This window comes from Dipteris shenzhenensis, chromosome 24, assembly GCF_047967505.1.
Source record: "Dipteris shenzhenensis isolate YYH24624 ecotype China chromosome 24, Dip_SZ_1.0, whole genome shotgun sequence".
Taxonomy (NCBI): domain Eukaryota; kingdom Viridiplantae; phylum Streptophyta; class Polypodiopsida; order Gleicheniales; family Dipteridaceae; genus Dipteris; species Dipteris shenzhenensis.
In genome coordinates this window covers 33,782,114-33,802,519 of record NC_141619.1, presented here as the reverse complement: position 1 = coordinate 33,802,519, position 20,406 = coordinate 33,782,114, and the positions used below count along the sequence as shown (strand labels likewise).

The 20,406-nt window shown below is 42.5% G+C and overlaps 1 protein-coding gene across 2 annotated transcripts; it reads left to right on the top strand.

Annotated features, from left to right (window-relative positions):
• Window positions 1-5,524: 5,524 nt before the first annotated feature.
• NRPB11 (DNA-directed RNA polymerase, RBP11-like protein) lies at window positions 5,525-17,333 on the top strand. 2 transcript variants are annotated; one of them, XR_015543329.1, is made up of 7 exons: window positions 5,525-5,710; window positions 5,806-5,895; window positions 6,096-6,174; window positions 6,274-6,369; window positions 16,358-16,536; window positions 16,785-16,833; window positions 17,065-17,333. XR_015543329.1 is itself a non-coding variant. In XM_087395674.1 (6 exons), exons 1-5 carry the CDS (start codon window positions 5,658-5,660, stop codon window positions 16,815-16,817), a joined length of 351 nt encoding a protein of 116 aa, XP_087251800.1. In that variant the 5' UTR covers window positions 5,550-5,657; the 3' UTR covers window positions 16,818-16,833; window positions 17,065-17,333. The 2 variants fall into 2 exon arrangements, 1 of the variants encoding a protein (XP_087251800.1); XM_087395674.1 differs by lacking the exon at window positions 16,358-16,536 and having other exon boundaries at window positions 5,550-5,710.
• The last annotated feature ends 3,073 nt before the right edge of the window (window positions 17,334-20,406 follow it).

Genomic DNA, 20,406 nt, shown 5'->3' with positions numbered 1-20,406 from the left:
TTCGGATGTGATGATCCATATTCGTGGCGCATAGGTTGACAACTGGCTCGGACTTGATTCACCTTTCTTGGATTTGTACAGCAAGGATGCTCTTTGGGCTAGGTCCTTGCTTTCCCACATTAGGCCCTAGCTTTGAGGTGTGCCTCTTGTAGTGCAGTAGTTCTTGGAAAGGCATTCGCTTCCCACCATGAAATTGACTGGGGAGGAGGAACTTATGTGTTCTTTGGGATGTGGACAAATATAAAAAGGCGTGCTCCCAAAAATTTGTCTCAAGAACATGATTTTGATGCCCATGACTCACTACACAAGCATGCTCAATGCCATCGAGGCTTGTCTTATTGCATTCTGGATAACCTTTGCGCAAATTCGTGAGCTGTCATACGATGGTTGATACAGCCCAGATGCTGTTGAGATGAGGAAGAGGACCTTGCAACAGACATATTGGCTCATGGGATCTACATGGCACAATAGGTGGTGGATTTTCATAACAATATCTGTAGCACCTTTCGAAGGCTTCACCCCATTGAGCATTTTCAAAGACAAACATTGTGTGAAGCTTGCTTTTCCTACAATCTTTTATGGACATCCGACTCGAGATCGTACACCTTGCCTAAGCGCACACCTTACCAAGAAATAGCCCAATTGGAGCTCACCAATAAGGATCACCATTTTGCACGTTCCATAGAAAATTTATTTTTCAAATTAATGAAAATACTAGTCACATGAGTTATGTTTTCAACATGGGTGCGCATGAGGAAAGGCAAGTTGCAAGGTGAAACCATTATTGCAAAAGATGCCGTCCAAGACACAAATGTTGAGCGCCTTTTGCAATCACACATAGGCTTTTGCGACTTCATGTGCATGTGGACACCAGCTGACTACAAGCACAAGCTCAAGAACAATCTTTTCATAATGTTGCGACAGTGGAGACACAAATATTTTTTCCTCACGTTCTTAGCTCTGCAGAAAAGACATGGGAACCGCTTGTTTCATGTGTAAGTTGGTTGCATCCACAAACACGATTCCAGCATCGACGAGCAATGGAACCACCATTCGTGACCTCCTTCACCTTAACCCCATCACAATTGCAAGATACTATGTCCACAAGTTTCAAGCTATGAAGTGTTTCCTCAAACGACATCCTCTATCCTTGGTAAAGTCATAGACCTCTTCTTCGTCATAGAGTTTTCCAAAATTGAGGTAGTCAACATGACCATAGTTTGCTGTGGATTGAGAATGCACCAGCTTATGGCAAAGCACCTAATGAAGAGATTGAGGAATTCGTTAACAAGTACATAACCACAGACATTTCAAAGTTCACCTATGAGCCCAAGGACATGCAGCTGCACAAACATAGGAATATGTGCAAAAATAGGAGCAGAGATTGTTGCTTATGCTTCCCTCGGAGAGAAACAAAAATATTGGTTCCACTAAAAGACAATGAAGTTGCCCGCACCTCGAAGATGTGCTACAAGCATATTTCTGCAAGATTTCGGCTCGTTCTTGGAGGCATTGGCAATGCCAGAAAAAGAGTACATCATCAATGCACTATGTCACACAACCTATGCTCTTCATTAAGAGACATCCGAAAGACATCTACACAAACAATTACAATGCAATAGTAACCAAAATTTGGGGAGCAAACATAGACATTTAGTTTGCAGACATTTCAAAGTTCACATATATGCTTCTGCTTCCCTCGGAGAGAAACAAAAATATTGGTTCCACTTGAAGACAATGAAGTTGACCGCACATCGAAGATGTGCTACAAGCATATTTCTTTCGTTTAGAAAACAACTACATACACCTGCAAGATTTTGGCTCGTTCTTGGAGGCACTGGCAATGCCAGAAAAAGAGTACATCATCAATGCACTACGTCACACAACCTATGCTCTTCATCAAGAGACATCCGAAAGACATCTACACAAACAATTACAATACAATAGTATCCAAAATTTGGGGAGAAAACATAGACATTTAGTTTTTCTTGAACCCCGATGGAGCCGCAACATACTACACCTCATACATGACTAAGGTGGACAAGGCAATAAGCAAAGCTGTGAAACAAGCTTTCCAACTATGCATTCAAACAAATGCTTCAAAAAATGAGCACATTCGTAAAGTTGGGAACGCTATATTAAACACACAACACATTAGTGCACAACAAGCAATGTAATTATCACTTTTCTTGCTTTTGACAAGAAGCACAATAGAGTTCTGCTACATTAACAGTAGCTCGCCTGAAAGTCAAACTGTGCCACTCAAGAGATAACCCCAACTCGAAAAAATGGATCCACTAAGCAACATCTTGTTCAATGATATTATCATAAAATTTTCAAAGAGAAGTTCGAACCGTGCAAGTTTGTGCTCGCTAAGTACGCAAGCAACTATTCAAACCATGAATAGGGCTCCAAGAAGCACAAGCATGCAAAAGCTATTCATTTCAATAACTATAACAATGCAAGTGAGCACGAGAACCTTTACCATGAGCTTTGTTTGCTTTACTTGCCTTTCATTGAACGTGAAAACATCCTCAATGAAGAAATCCACACATGGCATGACATTTACAATGCAAACGAGCAAGTAATTGAAAGCTACAAGTCAAAACCTAGCAAACACATTTTATGTAGCGTGTGAGAATAGAGTCCAGCTACCTCATCCATGACCATGTCCACATACAGCACCCACCAAGAGGATGCTAATGACTTCGACTTTCAAAGAGAACTTGACTCATCAAGTTAGGTGCCTCTGGTTCATCACTCTCAGCACTTCACATACCCTCTCATGCCCACCCAAGAAGACCATCGTGCACTGCACATGCTAAACAAAGAACAACATCTCTTGCTTGAAGACATCCTCTTAAAAAAATGTTTCGGAGAAATCATGCCGCTTTGCTCGTTCTTGTCAGGGACTCTGGCACATGCAAAACATTCACACCACTTCTCCTCATGCAAGCCCTTTTGTGTTATCATTCACACGATGAATCATTGGATATGGACTTGCTGAAAGCGTTGCTTCTGGCTTACATTGACAAAGCAGCCTACAATATAGGAGGTACGACAATACATTTCACTCTCCATTTGCCTTTGCTATGAAGTATGTACAAAAGCCTTTCCGGGGAGATGCTCCAAGCGTTGTCGCACCTGTACAAAGACCTGAAACTTATTGTCATTGACAAGATATCTCTGGTGGGACTGAACATGTTTATAGCATATGACATGCGCATGCACAAGATCAAGCACAATCATGACCAACCATTCGGCCGGCATGTCCTACAAAGGATACTTGGGTTTTCTATTATAGGATACTTGGTTTTTCTATGGCATTGGCAATGGATCCTTCAATGTGGACGAACAATGTCATGTAGTATGATTTGACAACAACAATGTGCAAACTCCATGTTTTTGGAACAACTTAATTGTATACGCATTAGCAAACACACTGCACATGACATCGATCAACTTAACTGCTCATATTGTCAATGACCTTCGTGAAAGAAGTTCGTTCCCCATCTCTTCTACACTCCAAGGACAAACACAACCATCTTCGAAATTCTTGACACAAAGCCACATTAGTTAAAATCAAAGGACATAAGACATTGGACATGCAACAAGATAATCAACATCCCAACAGACCCAAAGGCAACAGGAGGCCTACCTGGTGAGCTACGCTTGAAGGAAGGTAGCATCATCGTAATTTGCTCTGGCAACCTTGGCATTGCTGATGGGCTTGTATACGGTGTAGACGAGATCTTCATGGATGCGGACATGAGCAAACAATCCCCAATCGTTTGGATTCAATTCACCAACACCAAGGTAGAAAGCAAACTCGCCTTGCACGCTCTTTCCTGTACACGGATAGCATTCCATCGTATTGGACCCCTATCCTTTAGATATCGCATGAATTTCGAATAGGTAAAAACCACATGAACACAATATGCCACTACCAATTCCCAATTTAACCAGCGGCACCAAGGACAATCCATTGTGCCCAAGGTCTTTCAATGGACTCCCTTGCCTTCGGCCCTTTGCACATTAAAGCACATGGCTTAGTATACGCAGCCCTCTCGCGCATTTGCAACCCCGTATTCCTCTACTTGCTTTCTCCACTAGAGCATAAGCACATCAAAGTCAACCCAACAGTCCTCAAAGGAGTTGTGCGTCTTACAACCACATGTGCTTGGTCAACCAAACAAATAGATTTCAAGCAGGCATGTCCACCTACATTGTCCTTGCAATCTCTCAACACAAGGTCATTCCTTGCACACAAGGCCGACATAAATGCATGTGGAAGCATGCTTGTGCTGCTGCTGGTTTCCTTTGCCTCTAAGACTTCACACCCCGATGGCACATGTTGCCCATATTCCACGATTCTAGCACACACATGGAAGTGAAGGGTTGGGTGTGGCAACATAATACCAAAGCGACATCGCACTTGCATAAGAAGAATTCTGCTACAAAGAAGGTGTGGAGTGCTAGCTCATGGTGCTTCGCGCTCAACGCATTGGCACAATTGCGATTATAAACGTGTATAAGTCGTCCAGAGCCAGAACAATCACTCTTCTAGGAGTGCTTGGTGAGTTCACACGCCTGGTGAAGCCAGGGCGATTTCAACATTTGCTACAAAAAACAAAGTCCTTCGTTGATGACTAGACTTCAACACTTCATGCACCTACATAACATTGAGCAACTAATCAACGTGCCAACAATAATAATTGGCTCCACGCTTGACCACATTTGGGTGCGTAAGTTGTCCAATTCACATTTGGGTGTGTAAATGTTGATTGGTTTGTGTACACAACACTTCTAACACATCGTAGTGGGCAAGTCCTCTGAATGTAATTCACCTTGTTTAATGGAAGCATAGAGGGTTGGTAACTTCGAGCTTTGAACATATTGATTGAACATGGCCAAACCATGACCTAACCCTCTGTGGGTTAGGACATGAGTGAGTGGTGTCGTGAGGCTCAAGGGGGGGGAACATAAATGGGTGGATAGGATATGAGGAAATAAGGTATTCTAATGCTATTTACACACTAAGCCCTTGCCCGCCCAAGCTTGAACATTTTTCCTGGCGCTCAATACACACTGCTAGCATCCGAGCAATGAGGTTTGTGCTTACGTGCTAGGTTCAATTCCCACCAATTAACGATATGTCTTAAGTTCCATCTCCTTGAGCAAGGGGTCTTGCCTGCCCACGTATGTCCAGCTGATGTGAATGGTAAGGCCGGTTAGACACTAAACCTCTGTTGGCCCGCCCAAGTAGAAAATTGAATGCAACATGCCATATGGGGTGGTCGCACAATTCGCCGCCGCCGCTTGCCCAACAAGCTTGGGCCTGAGGCAAGACACCCCCCACGCAAGTGCCTGGGTGAGGGCTGTCTCCCTTAGGAAAGTTGCAATGCAGCTGTTACAGGTGGGTCATGAACCCACGATCTCTCGCCATGACTCTACCGTCTGCACTCTGGAGGGGGACCAAGTGTAGGAGGGTGTGAAGAGCCTAATTGGAGGTGATGTGAAGATACTTAACATAGAGGAGTGAGGAGTGAAGATGAGTTAGGTGTGGAAGCTTGGATATAAGTAGAGGAGTGGTATTATACAACGAAGAAGAAGAAGAAGAAGAAGCGTTCTGTAGATTGCATTCGGAGCTAGCAACCATGAACGCCCCAGATCGCTATGAGCGTTTCGTCGTGCCCGAGGGCATGAAAAAGTTCGTGGCCTCACCTCCTCCTTCTTCACTTCCCCTCTTCTCCATCGCTTTTTTGATTCCTTCCCTTTTTTGCCCTTTGCAATTGTTGCCCGCAGAGTGACCTACGAACGAGACATGAAGATTATGAACGCGGCCACTTTCACCATCCAGAGGGAGGACCACACTATCGGCAACCTCGTACGCATGTAATTTCTGTCGTTAGACTTGTTTTGCACGAAATGTTAAATTGTCGCTGCTCATGGGCATGGCTTTTCCCCTGAATCTCCAGATATAAATTGATGCTTGTTACCTTTGTGGTTGGGTCATGCGTCATTCAAGTTACATACGATTTTCTTTAGGTTATGGTAGTGGACTGGTGATGATGTTCTTTGTCCGATGACAACAGGCAGCTTCACCGGGATCCTAATGTTCTTTTCTCGGGCTACAAGCTGCCTCACCCGCTGCAGTATAAGATTCTTATGAAGGTGCGCTCCAAACCGAGCTTCTAAATTTTGCTTTAGGCTTCCTTGTACGGCACGTTTCCTGGCCTGCATCTTGAAGCAGCTATCGAACTTGATGTGCAGGTTCAAACTACAAGCCAGTCGTCTCCAATGCAAGCTTACAATCAATCTATTAACGATCTTGACAAGGAACTAGACCATCTCAAGCAGGTCTTCGAGGTTGCTCTCTAACCTTCACATCATTTACTCGAGAGAAGTTTATGTAAACCTAATCTCTGTTCTTACTTGGTTCGTCAGTCCATTGATCCTTAAATCTTGTTTGTCCTTTTGTGTTGTCATTGGCCGAGTTGGAGGCATTCGTCAAGAGACCTTTTAAGTACCCTCCTCTTAGAGACATGTCGTATTTGACTCTATTTGATAGCCCTCCCACACCATTTCATTTACATTTATTTTCATCCTGACATGAGAGAGCAATAGAGCAATTGACATCCCATCGCCTAGATTGTTTCTTAGTTGGTTACAAATGACTTTTATGAGTATATTAGCAATATCACCCTAAAGCAAGTTGTCTAGAAAAGTTGAATTAGGCGATTGTATAGCCATGGTGATTGGGATTAAACCAAGCGGTTTGGAAAAATCATGGAATTTGCTATATGTACCAAGCACTTAGCTTTGGACATTTTTCTTTGTATATATTCGGTCCTCCGTTCATATATTACGAGGCATTTTTGAGAAAGTGGATCTACAACATGATTGGTGCAACCATTTGGGTCCCTTCTTGGCATCACTTGCAGTAGCAATTCACAGAGCAGAGAGGAGCAGTTGAGGATCTTCCTTGGGCTTACATCGAGGAGTTGAAGGAGGTATCTAGAAGGCTGTAGACTTAGCTCAAGAGAGGCTGCCCACCTAGGCTGACTACTTGGGTAGTAAGGTGTAAGGGGTCATGGGACACAGAGTCTGCATAAGCTCAGAGGAGCACGCAGGCTCGGAGATCTAGAGGTGCCGGGTAGATAGTAGGACTTTTGGTACGATCGGAGGACCATGGTTTGGTGGGACTCCGCATCTCTTTTGTATTGTGTCCAGTTTTGGACGGACGGAAATATATCATTGTTGCTTTTATATTTGTCTTGGATGCACTGTCTATTTATTGGTCTCCACACACATCTAAAGGACACACAAGTTAAGAAGTTTGATTCCGTAGTGAAACACTTCCGCGTGTAATTCCTGGGCTCATCTATCAGTCTTCTGCTGCAGAATACCCTCTGGTGGGATTTTCATTTCTAACACATTCTTCTTACAAAAGTAAACTCTCCCCCTTTGTAGTCTTTACATCTTTCCCAAACTCTCTTTTCAACTCTTCTTCCTTTGAACTTGTCAAAAGCTTGTTATGTCTTAGCTAGGCAAAAAACCCAAGTCATGTGGCCACAGTCATCAATGAAGTTTAGAAGATAGCGTGATTGTGCGATGGGCTAAGTTGACTGTGGTTTGCATATGTTGGAGTGAACAACTCTAGCGGAGCTTTGGCTTTGGATGTGGCCTCCTTCGAGAATGGTTCGCAATGTTGCTTGCTCGTCAAGCAAGCCTCGGAGACTACTTTTGTGCCTTTTATTGGTGGAAGTCCATTCACCATCTCTCCCTTTAACATCTTCTACAAGGTACCATAGTTGACATGACCAAACCTCACATGCCATAGTCTGGAGCTATCTTCGTTACCATGGACTAACAATGCATTGATCCGATACAATCCATCTTTTTTGACTCCTCGAGCCATAATCTGTTCGGTCTCCTTTGATCTAACTAGGATCTCATGATCTTCAAGCTCCACCTTCATCCTGGCTTTTTGCAAAGATTAAGAACAGAGAGTACATCAGGGATTACCTTCTCGGTTCTTGAGTCTGTGATGAATGGAATACTTCCTATATCCTTCATAGGGCATCTCAGGTTGCCTCCCCCTATCAATTGTCTCACAGGAACTAAGTTTTTTGCAAATATTAAGAACTTAGAGTACATCGGGAGTTACCTTCTTAGTTCGCGAGTCTGTTATGAATGGAATACTCCCTATAGCCTTCACAGGGCACGTCCAGTTGTCTCCCACGATCACCTTTGAGTCTCGATGTGTTGTATCCATGACTTTGAACCAACTTTTCTTATTTGATATGTGTCGTGATGCCTCAATATCAGCATACCACCCTTGTTTCTTTTTAGTCATCGCATGTGCAGAGCAATGCTCAATGACTAGGAACAAATCTCCTGTTTGGCTCTTCCTTGGGCTTTTGGCCTCCCTCTTCCTCTCCCGATCTTTTTTATTTTTTCTCTGTAATCTTTTGCGAAGGGACATAATTTCTTGTAGTAGAAACATGGTTTCTTGTTTGCATCATTCGACTTGTCGCCCTTGGATTCTTGTTTGGGCTTACCCTTCTGGTGTTGCCCTTGTCTATTCCTTTTGCTAGAAATGCCTTGTCATTGTTGCTCTCGTATAGTCTCTCCTGCAGGGGCCGAGCTTTTTGAATGTAACAAGCTTGGTCCTCTATGTCTCACGGTGATAACGAAGCCTTTGAAACTTCCTGGAAGCGTCCCAAGAACGAGCATTACTAGCTGGCTTGAGTCCACTTTGTTGCCGACAGTTGCCAACTAATCCTTCAACACCTTTGCATTCACAAGATGGTTTCCTCCATCTTCATTGTGAACAATTGATTTTGGAGGGATAGGATTGGAGACATATTGTATTCGTCTTGTACAAGTCTCTTAGAATGGTCCACGCCTTGTTAGATGTATTCGCATTTTGGATGTGCGGGATGACGGAGTCTGTTGTAGTTTTGCCCTCGCTTGTGTGTATTTGTCCTCCCACTCTTCAAGCGCGTTCGGATCTACGACCATGACCACTCTCTTGAAGCATCTTGTGTGAACAAAAGGAGAGCAAGAGTGAGAGAGAGAGTGAGCTGAATGTAAGTGTACTGAATAGTGGACTGAAATGAAGTGTATACAAAGGAGAAGTGAGGGGTACTTGGACAAAACCCTATCTTATCCACTAACCGTAGTTAGGGATTAGACAGTGGTTAAGGGAAAAAACCTCATAGAGGGAAAAGTGCCCCTAACCTACTTATTACAATATATTGGCCACTGCTTAGAATATGATAATTATTCTACATTGGCCACTACCTAGACTATGATAATAATTCTAACACCCCCCTTAGTGCCAATGTGGTGTACAAGGTAGTGATTAATCACCAAAAGGAGATAAGTTTAGGGCATTGCGAAGTGCCTCAAACTTCTCATGTGGAAGTGCTTTGGTGAAGATGTCTGCAACATTGTAACGTGTTGACACATAGATCATACTGATCTCCCCTGCATGCAATTTCTGTTTGACATAATGATAATGAACCTCAATGTGCTTTGTGCGAGCATGAAACACAGGAATTTTTGCCACTACCATAGCACTATGACTATTAGTGAGAATTGGAGGAGGATCCTCCAATAAGAGACAAAGATCACCGAACAAACGTCGCAGCCAAACACATTCAACTGTTGTTGTGAAAGCTGTCCTGTACTCAGCTTCACATGAGGAAGTAGCCACTGTAGATTGCTTGTTGCTCAGCCAAGAAATGCAAGCTTTGCCCAAAAAGAAACAATTACCACTAGTGGACTGCTTGGTATCATAGTCTCCAGCCCAATCTGAATCATTGTAAGCATGCATATGCAAGTCACCCCCCCTGGAAACATCAAGCCACAAGACTTTGTGCCTTGCAAATAATGGAAGATGCGTTTTACAGCTTGCCAATGTGTTGTCTTTGGGTTGTGCATATATCTGCTCACCGGAGATACTGCATACTGAATATCGGGTCTAGTATTGCACAAATAAATGAGGCATCCAACACCCTGGCTGTAAAGTGTGACATCCACTGATTCACTTGCATCATACATAGTAAGCTTCATCCCTGGCTCAATGGGAGTGGCTATAGGCTTGCAGTCATGCTTGTTGAACCTATCCAAGAGCTTCTGCACATACTTGGATTGAGACATAACGATGCCACGCTTGTGTATAAACTGGATCCCCAAATAAAAATTTAACATGCCCAAATCTATCATGTCAAATTCACCTTTCAACTTAGCTTTGAAATCTGCAATTATCTCCTCATTTGACCATAAAGAATGATGACCAAAATATCTCCCCCATCCTTCTTGATGTAGAGGGTGCTTTCTGTGGGACTATTATGTAACACCTTACTTGCCAGGAATGCATCAATCTTGGCATACCATGCACGTGGGGCTTGTTTCAGCCCATATAAAGCTTTGTTAAGCTTGCAAACTTGAAGTGCATTGCGAGAAAGTTCAAATCCAGGAGGTTGTTTGACATAAACCTCTTCTTGCAAGTCCCCATTAAGGAAAGCTGTTTTTATGTCCAACTGATGGACATTCCAAACAAAATTTGCAGCCATGGCAATAACTGAACTTATGGTGATCATCCGAGATGTAGGAGCAAAAGTCTCCTCATAATCTATGCTCTTCTTCTATGCATAGCCTTTGGCAACTAGCCTTGCCTTGTACCCATCAATGGACCCATCTGGCTTCCTTTTCACTTTAAAAACCCACTTGGTACCAATGGTGTGCTTACCTGGTGGCAAATCCACAACATCCCAAGTCTGATTTTTCTCAATAGAGTGCAATTCATTGTGCATGGCATGCATCCAATGCACATTATCCTTTGCTTCTTCAAAGGAGTCAGGTCCTTCATCAAGAAGAGTACTTGCATAAGTTGTCTCAACTGAAAGAGCCCCCCCTGTGTGCCTTATTGCACTACGAGTCTTGCCAGGCAATGGGGCCTCAAGCCTACTCTCCCTTAGAGTCTGTAACAACCAATTCGGGACTGTTTTGGCTGTGTGTATCTCTTGAATCTCGTGCGTAGCAACTTCATCCACACCCTACGGAGGTACAAAATCAGCCTGTGGCTGAATCGGGGCATGTGGATGAGGAGGAGGTTGCTGTAAATTCTGATTTTTAGCATGAGCCTCAGGTGGGAAACCAAATGCTATAGGAAGCATCCCCTCAAAACATCATTTGAAGGAGCTGGAATGGTAAATTCAGCATGGGTATGTGCTGAGTTCTCTAAAAATAGATGCATTTAAGTGCCTTATCTGACAACTTATGTCGAAACTCCACAGGCACGTGGGAATATGCAACACAAGCAAAAACTCTGAAGTGATCCATTGAAGGCTTTCTCCCATGCCATGCCTCATAGGGAGTGATTGTCTTCAAAGTCTTTGTGGGAGCCTGATTTAAAACATAGTTTGCACAATGAGGCCTTCGAGCCAAAATCTGTGAGGCAACTTTTTACTGGTAAGCATGCATCCATCCATCTCCATAAGAGTGCGATTCTTGCGCTCAGCTTTGCCATTTTGCTGAGGTGAGAGTCTCATTGTAAGCTGATGCGTGATGCCTTTCTTCTTCAAAAATGCCTCAAACTCATGAGACATATACTCTCCCCCTCTATTTGTGCGAAGTGTCTGCACCTTGAGTCCTGTCTCATTCTCAACCATAGCCACAGTGTTTGAAATGCATAAACACTTCTGATTCTGCCTTAAGACCATAGACCCAAGTGTAATTGGTGAAGTCATCTATGAATGTAACATAATAGAGATAACCACCAAAAGACGGTTCCTCATGGGACCGCAGACGTCACTGTGAATGAGCTGTAATTTACATCTAGCTCTCACTGCACCATCCTTCTTAAAAGGAAATCTATGTATCTTGCCAAGGATGCAACCCTCACATGCATGAGGAGGAGGTGACTCTAAAGAAGGCAATGCATTAACCATAGCATGCTTCTGAAGTGTCATTAAGCTGCGATAGCTCATGTGCCCATACCTGGCATGCCATAACTCCCGATTCTGCATCGCAGCAGTGGGAGTGCTCATTGAAAGTGCAAGATCGGATCTTTTCTCATATATATCTAGCTGAAAAAGACCCCGATACAAAGTGCTAGACAACATCAAAGCATAGTCATTCTCTTTGTCTTTGACTGCACACTTAGCATCATCGAATATAACCTAAAATCCTCCTCTATTGAGAGAGGACACTGAAAGCAAACTCTTCTTTATACTTGGCACATAAAGAACATATGAAATTCTGAAATCTGTGCCATCAGTGGATGTAAGGATGATGTCCCCCACTCCACACACTGAATAAGAAGAATTATTTGCACGAGTTACCTTCTTTTTAGTAGGTGGAGGATGCAGAGATGTAAAAAGGCTCTTCTTGGAAGTGATGTGCTTGGAAGTACCACGATCAAAATACCAAGTGTTCAAGGTCTCATTGACACTGAGAGAGCATGCATCCTTTTAAGGATCATAACTGCAAGTCAAAAAAGCATATGGATCATCATCAATAGTGGCTGTAGTATCTGAACTATCCACTGAAGAATCTGAAATGCAAGACAAAAAGGCAGAGTGCTCTTCCACAAAGTTAGCTGTAACATCTCTCCCATCATGTGCATGAGGAGCTGATGCATTTGACACAGCCATACCTGAATCCCTTTTCTTTTCTTTAGCTATGCGCTTCTTGCATTCACCAATATAATGACCTGGCTTCTTGCAGTAGTGACAAATGCCTTCTTTTTAGGCTTATCTGCATCACCCTTAGCCTTATGAGAGGGTTGTCTTGAATCAGCTTTATGCTGATGTGCGGGCTGATTGGCATGTTGCTTTTGCTGCCCTTTTCCCTTGGGCTTAAACTTAGAAAGCATGGCATGCTCGCCAGCTTGTGTTGCCATATTTCTTCGTGTCTGCTCTTCCTGCAACAGAAGTCCTACCAACTCGTGAAAAGAGAGAGGATTGCTGCTCCCCCTCAATGACAAATTCAGCGAGGTGTGGAAACCAAGATAGGACTCAGGAAGAGAATTCATAGTGGTGGTAATCATCTCTGAATCCGGAATAACTTCATTAATATTCAGCAACTGCTCCCTCAAATCTTGAAGCTTTGTGAGGTGAGTATTCATGGAATCTCCCTCATCCATATGCGTATGAGATAGCTCTCTCTTCAGGAAGGAAACTTTGGCATCATTTCTTGCTGCAAACATACTATCTAATATCTCCCAAGCTGCCTTTGAGGTCTTGCATGGCTGAATGTGAGGAATAATGAACCTCTTGACAGAAAGAGAAATCACTGATAGAGCTTGTGCATCCCTAGAATCCCATCTTTTCTACTGTGCTGTGGGAGCCATTGGAGCAGCAGCTCCAATTACTTGTGCTGCATTTTGACCTCTACCCCTGCCTCGAGCTGTAGGAGTGATAGGTGTAGCCATAGAATCTGGTCTTGCTTCATCTCGATTGACATAATCCCAAAGATGTCTGCCAACCAAGATGTTGCGAACCATAAAGCTCCGCAAGGAGTAGTTAGTGCCATCCAACTGATCCTCCTGTGTGAGGACCCCAAACACCTCATTGGGGTTGTTCTGAGCCATTTTTGCCAGATAAACTAAAAAACACAGCAAACTGAACAAGTAAAATCCCTTCCTGGGATGAAAAATGCACAACCAAAATCTGCCAAAGAGAATCTGTCCACAGTGACAAATATTGTCACAGCCTATCAAAGGCTTGAAATGCGCCACCGTGCTCCGCAAATGCCCAAAAATCTGCAAAGAAAATCTGCAAAAAGTGGCAAAAGTCTGCAAATTGACTCACACGGAGTCCAAAACTGCTTGCAAACCTCCACAGGTGTAGCCATAGAATCTGGTCTTGCTTCATCTCGATTGACATAATCCCAAAGATGTCTGCCAACCAAGATGTTGCGAACCATAAAACTCCGCAAGGAGTAGTTAGTGCCATCCAACTGATCCTCCTGTGTGAGGACCCCAAACACCTCATTGGGGTTGTTCTGAGCCATTTTTGCCAGATAAACTAAAAAACACAGCAAACTGAACAAGTAAAATCCCTTCCTGGGATGAAAAATGCACAACCAAAATCTGCCAAAGAGAATCTGTCCACAGTGACAAATATTGTCACAGCCTATCAAAGGCTTGAAATGCGCCACCGTGCTCCGCAAATGCCCAAAAATCTGCAAAGAAAATCTGCAAAAAGTGGCAAAAGTCTGCAAATTGACTCACACGGAGTCCAAAACTGCTTGCAAACCTCCCAAATGGTCTTTCAATTGCCAAATTGCATCCGAATGCCAAAAGCCCCAATTTCTTCAAGGAAATTGCATTCAAAAGAGGGCAAATTAATTGAAACCCCCAAAAATGCCTGAAATTGCAGTTCAAAACCAAAAGCCCCAATTTTTGGGATGAAATTGCAAGGGAAAGAGGGCAAATTGACTGAAAGCCCCAAGTTTGCAATTTGTCTGCCAAAGCCCCAAATGTGCTCCCAAAAACTAAGCCAAACAATGGCTGTCTGCAAATGAACCTGCGAAGAAGACCTTGCAAAGAAAGCCTGTTCAGTGTACGTATGCCACGGAAGGGTACGGTTTCCAAGAACTGTTCGGATATTTGTACTGTGTACAGATGCTCTTCTACGTGTGTGCGGGGTACGGACGAACAGTACGGTCGGTGCAGGTACGAGAACTGTACGGAATACAGTACAGTTCGTGCGGCACTGTGTGGTATATGGAACAGTACGGCTGATCGTACTGTTGTACGGACGAGCTGCTAACTGATGGTGGCGCTGGTGCAGACTGACAGGTACGGCCGACAGTACAAACAACGTGTACGGGCTGACAGTACGAGATCCGTACGCTTGTACGGAGGACAGCCTCCGGACGGGAGCTCAAGGCAGCAGTGTACAGACGGGAGCTGCACACTGTGTACGGGATGGCCGTACGTCAAGCTAGCAGGTCGTACGGACTCAGCTGTACGGACAGCGGCGTGGCACGTGCGGGTTGAGCAGGAAGTCGGGTTCTGGGAGCTTGGTGAGGTTGTGATACCAAATGTGAACAAAAGGAGAGCAAGAGTGAGAGAGAGAGAGAGAGTGAGCTGAATGTAAGTGTACTGAATAGGGGACGAAATGAAGTGTGTACAAAAGAGAAGTGAGGGGTTTTCTCTAAGTGACAAAACCCTATCTTATCCACTAACCGTAGTTAGGGATCAGACTGTGGTTAGGGGGAAAAACCTCATAGAGGGAAAAGTGCCGCTAACCTACTTATTACAATACATTGGCCACTGCCTAGAATATGATAATAATTCTAACTTCTTGGTCTTTGGTTCTGTTCCCATTGTTATCTTCCAGAGCTTCTTCGCCACAAGGTGGTCTGGATCTTGACCCCATCCAGCTTCCCCGCATCTCTGAAGTTTGGGATGATCATGGGAGGGTCATAGTTTCTGAAATTACAGAAAATAGAGAATAGGTTTTATTGTCGCAACCAAACAAATACTTGCACCTCTCTTGAACCGGGGTTGTCTTCGAACTTGGAGGGACTTTTTCCTTCAAAGTGAATACAACAGGTCTCACTGATGGCTCTGATACCATGTTAGAAATAGAGGCCAGTTGCTTGAACCTCTAATGCAGTATGAAACTCTTTCCTAACACCTATAGATGTACTCACAAACTGAAAGCTTACTCATAGAGTACAGCAGAGAGGAGAGAAAGAGAACTCAGGCTTTATTCATCCACAAAAGGAAACACAGTACACTGCTCAGAAGAGAGCTGAACTCTTCCAGCAAAGCTGCTGGGTAAAAATGGCAATCCACAAGAGATTGCAATGCTGAGATCTCACATAAGACAAAGCTGCACCTCCTCAGCCCATTCTGCCTGCTAAAGGGCTTCAGTATTTGCTGCTTTTAGTGTGCAACGATCCCCCCTCCTTTATAAGGGAAGGATGGTGGGCTAGAGCCCTTCAAAGGATGCAAACACCTGACTGGTGTTTGCACTCATGGACCAGGTCTTCCTGCATACCTGACTGCAGATTTATGCCCTGACTGCTCCTGTTCAGCCTCCAACCTGCTGCTACATCTACGTACTGCCAGGCCTACAAATAGGCTCTGCCAGTGCAGCCCATCTTCTGTCTTGCAGCCCCTATCTTAGTACCTTTAAGCTTGTGAGATTGACAAAGAAACTTGATTCGTATATCCCGTGTGCTAAATGTAATTATAGCATGTTGTCGAGAGTCACCAATATTAGTTGTGGGAACTGTCCCATCTGTTTTTTGTGCAAGTGCCTTTCAAGAATAGCTTCAACGTGTGGTCTCAAGATTTATTGCTCAAAACACTAGTCAAACCATGCAGGTTGATGGTCCTACAGAGACCCTACAGCCGGCAGGAAAGTGCTACCTTTGGATGCTCAGTGGCGAGCTTGTTTGTCTGTTTCTAACTCTGCCTCACAGTGCTCGGCTATGTGCTCCCTCGGTGGAGTTTCAGTGGCTTTCACAAGTGCTTGCCAATAGCATAATGCCCCCTGTATAAAGGTGAGGGCCCTGTCTGCTCCCCACTTCCAGATCTGGCCAACTGGCCGTCTCCCACTGACATATCTGGCCTGCGATACTGCCGAACAGACAGCTGGGATAATTATGCTATGAGAAATGTCTTGATGTGTGAATGTTACCACCAATAGTTGTGTTCAGTTATGAATATTGATTTGGTAGTGGCACCTTTTTGAGGATGTTGTTCGTTGCTCGCTCATCTTTTTGTGACAGTTCATTGTTGCTTTTTTCAGGCAGAGATGAGTCAGAAGCAAGATTTCTACTAGATTGGCAGCTGGAGAGGTAGGTGTCAGCAACTGATCTCTTTAATATCTTTTGCATAAATTCATAGAAATGATAATGATTGCAAGGCAATGGTTGATTCTAACGGCTTTTGGGATTGTAAATTGAACTGCTTATTTTAAGTCAGGTTGACTGAAAAGACTAGTTAAAATTATGTGAGGAATATTTATCTGCTATTTTTACTCATTACTAGAGACTGAGGGCCTGAGAACCTAATTTTCATGTGTACAGGCCTTTTGTCTCTACAAGTAATTGCAAATCAAACCCTTGAGTCATGCCAAATGATCAAAAGCAATGAATTTTGATGTTATCATCATACAGGAAGCCTAGAACCATACTTTTTTTAAATTTGAATGGGATGGTGTAGTTTTCTATAGCTATTCTGATCAACAGCCCTTGTCTTAGCATGAGCTATATGGTTCAGTACTCTGTAAAATTTTGATATTGTATATTGCTGGGTTATATAAATACGTGAAGATAAGATATTTTCCCTTTCTAAATGGATGAGTTCCAGAGTTGTCTTTTTATTAGGAATTTTGAGTTTCTTGTCTTCTCATTCTCCAGATAGGATGCAGGGTCAATGGGATAACATGCCTCATCATCATGGGATAGTAGGAGCACTAACGTAGTGAGTGCAATTATATATTTTAACGGTAATTGTACTTCTCACCACTCCACAGTAGATTAATACCAACCATTGTTAACACATAAAAGAGTTCAAACGTTCACTTTAATAACATGCGCATTTTCTTTGTCCAAGATGATGATTGCTAGTATCGAATTTTCTAACATCAGAGATATGGCTTCACTGCCATGTAGCATGCTTTCCATAAACTCTTGACAAACAGTCTAATTTCCAGTTTTACCAGTTTTGTCAAACGGGACAAATTTCAGTGTTGCTCTTTGTGTATACGTATATTATAAAGTATAATCATATGCATTGGCTATCCATGCTTCACCTGGCTGTGTATTTGAGCATATCAACAAACCAAATTATCATTGTGGTGCTTTTTAATAGTTTAGATCAGTATATTTATTTGCTAAACTTCCAGATGTTTGGCTGCTTAGACTTTGCATGTGGTAATCAAACTTTGATGCTCTTACAGGGGGTGGCTGAGGGATTTTAACTCTGTATGGCGGGGAAGTTTGACATTGTTTGTGTACATGCATATTTTGGCTTGGACAAGAAAACAGATTTATGAATCTAAGCAAACATATGCATGCTAGAGGACCAATTATGAATGTGACAATGGAGATGCAATAAAACTGAGTTGTTGCCAATTGAAAAAAAGAATATCATTTAAGAAGAGCAATGTCCCATGGGAAACATAGTGATGTTTTGACTATCTCGGTCTATACCAACAGCCATCAATGTTTTAAGACCACCATGCACTAGTCCCAATAAATTGGATTCTAAATTTTCATATTCTATGTGGTTAGCCTTAAGAAAATCAAATGAGTTTACAAGTATATGGTGTATGATTGAACTCCTTATGCTTGCCAATAATTTCTCCTTCATGTTGTTAAGCTTCTATCCTTCCATTGATAATTTCATAAGGGGTTATCTAAGCTAGGTGTGAGCACTTAAGTGCTCTACAGTTCAGTCAAGTGATGCAGAAATTGGTGTCGTTGATGGACATGGATAGAAGTTCCTACTCAAAGGAAGATGTTATTGTGATTCACGACACATGTATGAGCATTAAAGCTCCAAATGGACTTGTGAGGGAATTGAATGTTGAGGGAGGGCAATCAATGGTGATCATATCTCTTTTGCTAATTGGCCTTATTTGAGAGAAGATATACGAGAGAAAAAAGAGTGTGCTTATAGTGTAGATCTGATTAAGTAGTTTGAGGTTTTATACTCTTTTTTAGGGGATGGGGGGATTCAAGCCCTTTGTAAATTATAGTAAAATAGAGTGCCTTAGAAACATTGTAAAAAGGCAAGGCCCAAATATTATCAACCAAATCAATCAAAGTATGTTGAAGGTGATTCATAATTTTTGCTTTCTTTTTTGCTCGAAAGTGTTTTAACGATTAGCAAGAAACGGTTTTGGAGAAATGCGACATGCTTTGTTTAGGGAGGAAACATATGCATTGATACTATAGTGCAATGAAGTGGTGCTACTTGTAAGGATCTTCAAAAAATATGACAAATCCAAAAGATGAGAAAAGGAAGTGACTCTATAGTCAAATTGATAGTCACTATGAGTCCAAGAACACTAGGTATTTTGGGAAAAGAGGTTGAGGAGGTAGTTGTATAGCACAACTAAAGCGAAGGAAGATGATAAGAAACCAAGGATGCACAATGTTACTGAGGATGGACTTCAATGGAAACATTATGTGCAATTGGCGGTCATTATACTTGGTGATCTTGGAAAAAGACTTGTGGGGAGGAAACTATTTACACGTCACAACTGGAGTGTTATAGAGGATAGGCTAGAGTTGTAACATAATATGCAACATTTGGAATAAAGAGCATTGGCAACAAAAGAGTGCGTAATCATAACCTACCATAAGGGTTGGTTCATTGTATGTAAGGTTAGCATTACTCTCTATCTTTTTTAGGTTTAGAGTTGATAAACGATGGCAGCTTGAGTATGCTACGTTGAATATCATGCGAATGCCTTGTATTGACTCAAACATCTCCAATATGGCTAAATATGGAGTGATTACTTCCCAATTTTATAGGTTTCCTCATCTTTGAACAGAGTGTATTAATCTCTCAATTTATTAATTTCATCCTATTACTTCTTAGAAAAGTAATGAAGAAAGGGCTATAACACAAGAAAAGTCATGAAGAAGCTCCGCTGTCCTATGTGGTAGTCATATCTTTGGAATTTCAGCTTTAGGTATGTTTAGGATCCTTGAAGGTAGAATCAAAATCCAAAATGGGGAGCTTGATAGCCCATTTTCTTCTTGGTTCTTAGGTATCTTTTATTTTTGGAGTTTATACATATGTATGTATTTGTGTGTTTGAAATTTGTTTATTATGTGTGTCCTCCCCTTATTTGCCCTGTAAGGGTCCTAAGGGATGACTTGGTTAGTGAGTTGCTAATCAGGGCCATAGTTTTGAAGTTAGTTCATTTGGTCGATTTGACCTTGCAAATTATGGTTAGTATGAGGCTTAAATGTGGGTTAGTAGAAGTTTAAGGGCTTCTAATGTGTTTAGGGTTTAAGGTTTTGTTTGCTTGTGGAGGTCCTAAATGTTTTTTTGTCTTTTATCCTAAAGCTTTTGTCTTTTGTTAGGGATCTCTCTCTAAAGATGGAGGCTCTCTTTGTCTCTTGTGTGACACCACATTTATATTACTTTTTCCAAAATAGGCACTCGTTCCCACTTTTATTCAATGGCCCATCCACCACACACACACACACACATACACCTTTTCACCTCTTTTCTCTCCTCTCTTTCACTCATATACCTTTCCCGATATTCCTTCACCTTCACTTGCTTTTTCTTTTTTCCTTTCCTTCTAATTTACACCTATCGTTTCCTTTCACAAGTTATTCGAAATATTTATTGAGCTACTTACACTTGGACATATAATGACACTCCAAAAGGTAGGGCCATAGTGG

Bases quoted from the DNA above. Each gene is read 5' to 3' on its own strand.
- NRPB11 (XM_087395674.1), top strand. From the start codon at position 5,658: ATGAACGCCCCAGATCGCTATGAGCGTTTCGTCGTGCCCGAGGGCATG. The intron at 5,896-6,095 runs GTAATTTCTGTC...CGATGACAACAG, and splicing joins ATCGGCAACCTCGTACGCAT to GCAGCTTCACCGGGATCCTA. The intron at 6,370-16,784 runs GTTGCTCTCTAA...TGCTTTTTTCAG, and splicing joins ATCTCAAGCAGGTCTTCGAG to GCAGAGATGAGTCAGAAGCA.